At 43.5% G+C, this 5130-nt stretch overlaps 1 protein-coding gene across 1 annotated transcript; it reads left to right on the top strand.

The window, feature by feature from the left end:
• The first annotated feature begins 3877 nt into the window (after positions 1–3877).
• On the top strand, positions 3878–4405 carry LOC114188055 (uncharacterized). The gene has a single exon (XM_028076554.2). The coding sequence runs from the start codon at positions 3878–3880 to the stop codon at positions 4403–4405; it is 528 nt and encodes a 175-aa protein (XP_027932355.2).
• The last annotated feature ends 725 nt before the right edge of the window (positions 4406–5130 follow it).

Genomic DNA, 5130 nt, shown 5'->3' with positions numbered 1-5130 from the left:
TCTCAGATTTCATTTACCCTTAAGTCATTCCGCAACTTAATCCTTAGCCCCCACATGTTGGTATATTCACTCAATTCCAAAGAAAGAAATTTACTGACTATTGCCCCAAATCCCCCAGAATTTTCCCCCGTAACCCTCGATAACGCATTTTTCAGCAACGTCACCAGAACATCCTCACCTCTGATGCGTCGCCTGGCGGGCACCCAAGAGCCATCATGCGGTTCATACCAGTTTCACACCCAGTCCCATTTTCCAGCATTCACAGTGTTCACGACTAACCCAAATTCATTTTTCATTGAGTCTAACATGATTTCACTTCCACACAACAACCAAATTTCATATCTTAATTACGTTAACTTCTATTCCCCCATCAACACAACTCACTACGGCGATCTTCCCTGTTTTCCCATTATAAATCCTCATGAACCCTAAATTCCAATTCCATTAAAATTAACGTATTAATCCACCAATTACAAATTTTTTTACAGTTGATAATCCATCATACCAACCACATTCGAATCCCAGTATTCTTCCCAAGCCCCGCACACCACGAGAATAAGAAAAATCAGAAGAAATTGGGCAACCTAGTATGTGTTGCCTGGCGGACTACCCTTAGCCGCCAGGCAGTGCATGGCAGAACCCAAAAAAAGAACGTTGGGAGCATGAGCCGCCTGACGGGCCTTCAATGCCGCCAGGCGGTTTCTGGAAATTTTCCAGAATTTCGCCAAAATCCATCCCAACCTAGATCATACATTACATCAATCAATACAACACGAAAAACACACAATTAGCATTAAACAGACAAGTAAGAGCTCCCCTAACCTGGATTAAAGCCTTCCCCAGGTATTCTTCTACTTCTTTCCTTGAACTCCAATTGGTCTCCCTTGTCTTCTCTCAATTCAGCCCCTTTCCAACACCCAAACCTCACCTTTCAACCTTAATTTCGTACTGTCTTTGTAACCTCACAATATTCTCTGCAGAAACCTTTCTCTTCTCTCACAATTAGGCTTTTTAGGGGTGTTTTAATGGTGGCCTAATACTCTAAAACGAAAATAGCATTAAGCAGGGGGTAATGACCATTCAAGCTCACTAATTGGCTTGCTTTTCCAGCTACCCTTAACTGATACTTCTGCTAGGGTTTTTCCTTAACCCTTTAACTTCAAATCAAAACCAAAAATGACAAAAATAGAGTTTCATTTGGGTCTTCCAAGGTTTGAACCCACACCCATGCACATGCTAACTCAATGCCTAACCAATGCAACCAATTCATATTTCATACTAACCAATACAATTCAATAATTATAAAAATCCACAACACGTTTTAATATACACAAAAATAATATTGATTTAATAACACACAAAAATAACATACATAGGACTCGAACCCAAGTCCTCTCACACAAACCAAGTACTCTCAACCACTTGAGCTAGTACTTTTCCACGTCATACACCCCGCATTTATTACCTTAAAGGTTCTCTTTACCCACATTTATCCAATAATTACTTAATTAATTATTTAATTTTTTCCCGAGTCTTACATTAGACGTGCTTCTGGGTATGGATTGGTTGGCCAGCAACCATGTGATGATTGATTGTGGGCAATGCAGGGTGGTGTCTCCAACCAAGCAGAGAAGGAGATTGAAGCGGGGGCTACGTGTTTTATGATAGTAGCTCAAACGGAGAAGAAAAGTACTATAGAGAAGATTAGTCTGATTCCTGTGGTAGATGAATACGCAGATGTCTTCTCTGACGAAATCCTAGAGTTGCCACCAAGCAGGGATGTTGATTTCACCATTAATCTCATTCCTGAGGCTGGCCCATTATCTATGGCACCATATCGGATGGCACCAGCTGAGTTGGCAGAGTTGAAGAAGCAGATTGAGGATCTGCTTGAGAAGAACTTTATTCGGCCGAGTGCATCACCATGGGGGGCGCCGGTATTACTTGTGAAAAAGAAGGATGGCAGTTCCAGGTTGTGTGTTGACTATCGGCAATTGAATAAATTAACAATCAAGAATAAGTACCCACTACCGAGGATTGATGATCTATTGGACCAGTTAAGGGGAGCAGCTGTGTTATCTAAGATTGACTTAAGGTCTGGATACCATCAGATCTTAGTCAAACCTGAGGATGTGTAGAAGACCGCATTCAGGTCTCGCTACGGCCACTATGAGTATGTGGTGATGCCGTTTGGGGTGACGAATGCGCCAGCTATATTCATGGACTACATGAATAGGATATTTCGGCCGTATCTAGATCAGTTTGTTGTTGTATTTATAGACAACATACTGATATATTCTGAGAATAAAGAAGAACACGCAGATCATCTGCGAATGGTATTAGAGGTACTCAGGGAGCATAAGCTTTATGGGAAGTTATCAAAGTGTGAGTTTTGGCTCGATGAGGTGCAGTTCTTGGGCCATGTAATCTCAGCTCAAGGAATCTCGGTGGACCCAGCAAAGATTGAAACGATGTTGAAGTGGGAAACTGTGACTGAGGTGAGAAGCTTCTTGGGCCTGGCAGGGTATTACAGGCGCTTTGTGGAAGAGTTCTCCAAGATGGTGAGTCCATTGACTCAACTCACCAAGAAGGACCAACCTTTTTCTTGGACAGACGAGTGCGAGGTCTGTTTTGAGGATATGAAGAGAAGATTGACCACTGCACCAATCTTAGCTATCCCAAATACAGCCAAGATGTTTGAGGTGTACTACGATGCTTCATACTAGGGTTTGGGGTGTGTGTTGATGCAGGAGAAACGACCTGTTGCTTATGCATCTCGCCAGTTGAAAGTACACGAAAAGAACTACCCCACACATGATTTGGAGCTATGATGATGAAAGAATTGGAGCTTATAGAGAAACTGCGAGATATGAACTTGAACCTATACACAGGTGTTGATCACATACGGTGCAGCATGTTACAAATCACTAATGAGTTCTTGGATAAGGTCAGGGAGGAACAGGGTAAAGATCAAGAACTGCAACAGATTGTGAGTGAGTTAGGTACCGAGAAGAGAAAAGACTTCAGGATGGGCATAGATGGTATCCTGAGATTCAGAGAGAGGGTGTGTGTACCTCGCAGTCGGGTTTTGAGAAAGATGCTCTTGGATGAAGGGCATAAGAGTCGTCTTAGCATACATCCAGGTATGACTAAGATGTATAAGGACTTGAAAGCGACGTTCTGGTGGACGGGTATGAAGACTGATGTGGCCGACTATGTTGCCTCTTGTTTAGTATGCCAGAAGGCGAAAATTGAGCACCAGAGACCGGGTGGTACGTTGGAGCCTCTTGACATTCCCTAGTGGAAATGGGACAGCATTTCCATGGATTTTGTCATGCACTTGCCACGGTTTGTGAGAGGACATGACTCGATCTGGGTTATTGTAGACAGATTGACGAAGTGTGCTCATTTCCTACCAATCAATCAGAAGATGTCATTGGATAAGCTGGCAGAGTTATATGTCAGGGAGATCGTTAGACTTCATGGTGTGCCAGCGAGTATTGTGTCAGATAGGGATCTGAGGTTCACTTCCAGGTTTTGGCAGTCTTTGCAGAATGCCTTAGGCACGCAGCTGAGAATGAGCTTGGCATATCATCCTCAGACTGATGGGCAGTCTGAGAGAACTATACAGTCACTAGAGGATCTACTGAGGACTTGTGTGTTGGATCACCTGGGTACGTGGAGTGATATGTTGCCCTTGGTGGAGTTCACGTACAATAATAACTACCATTCCAGCATTGGGATGGCACCATACGAGGCATTGTATGGTAGGAGATGCAGAACTGCGTTGTGTTGGCAACAAGATGGAGAGTCTGTGGTGTTCGGGCCAGAATTCCTGCAGTAGACTACTAAGAGGGTAAGAGTGATCCAAGATCGGATGCGAGCAACTCAAAGTCGGCAGAAATCCTACGCCGATAAGAGGAAGAGGCCACTCGAGTTTGAGGCTGGTGACCATGTATTTCTCAGGGTTACACCTACAGCAGGCATAGGGAGAGCTCTGAAATCGAGGAAGTTGACCCCTCGATTCATTAGCCCCTATCAGATTACAAGAAGGATCGGACCAGCCGCGTACGAGATTGCGTTGCCACCACACTTGGCAAATCTGCACAACGTCTTCCATGTTTCACAACTGAGGAAAGACGTGGCAGATCCTAGTCATGTGCTGGAGCAGGATGATGTCCAGGTGCGTGAGGATCTGACTATGGGAGTTGGACCAGTGAGAATCTTGGATTCTCAAGTGAAGCAGCTCAAAGGGAAGGAGATCAGAACGGTGAAGGTGCTCTGGGATGAGGCAACTCAGGAAATGACATGGGAGATGGAGGATGTCATGAGGAAGTCTTACCCTCATCTTTTCGCTGGTTCTCTTTTTCGAGGACGAAAAATTCTAAAGGTAGGAGTAATGTAAGATCCACATAAATTAATTAATTAATTAATGCGGATGAGTTGTGCATTTATGACATTAATTTCTGTTATGTGTGACATGGAAAAGTACTAGCTCAAGTGGTTGAGAGTACTTTGATTGTGTGAGAGGACTTGGGTTCGAGTCCTATGTATGCCAATTATGTGTATTTTGTTATTAATGTTTTAATAATATGTTGGGCCACACTCAGTATGAGATATTGCTTGAATTGTATGTGTTAGCAAGAAACATGGGTTGGTCTGATGGTTTAGAGTTTATTTAACTTTGGCATGGTGTGGGTTCGAACCTTGGTGGACTCAAATTTAACTTTCTTTTTGCTAAAAAGTTAGTGTGGCTTGAATATGAAAGGGGTAGAGACAACCCTAACAGAGCCATTTGGGAGTGGTATTTTCTGAGAAGTTTAGAAAGAGTGCGAAGATTGAGAGTGAATAGTGAGGTCTGAAGCGATCGAGAGCCATTTGGGAGAGAAGCTAAGAGAGGGCATTGGTGTTCCGGGAAAAGTTCCCAAAATCAAGTTTTAAGCAAAGGATTTTTCAGGTTAAGGGAGAGAAGCTAAGAGAGGGCATTGGTGTTCCGGGAAAAGTTCCCAAAATCAAGTTTTAAGCAAAGGATTTTTCAGGTTAGGGGAGCTGAACCTGTAACACCCCCGGATCCTCTTGGGCTTACCAGGCATCAGCACAACTGGTAGCATCTGCTGGTGAGCCAGAGGT

This window comes from Vigna unguiculata, chromosome 1, assembly GCF_037176805.1.
Source record: "Vigna unguiculata cultivar grain cowpea cultivar isolate G323 ecotype 2 chromosome 1, ASM3717680v1, whole genome shotgun sequence".
In the NCBI taxonomy this organism is placed as follows: Eukaryota; Viridiplantae; Streptophyta; class Magnoliopsida; order Fabales; family Fabaceae; genus Vigna; species Vigna unguiculata.
The sequence above is the reverse complement of the archived record's forward strand: the minus strand, read 5'-3'. Positions and strand labels throughout refer to the sequence as shown.

Coding starts and splice junctions, on each gene's coding strand:
- LOC114188055 (XM_028076554.2), top strand. CDS start 3,878: ATGCGAGCAACTCAAAGTCGGCAGAAATCCTACGCCGATAAGAGGAAG.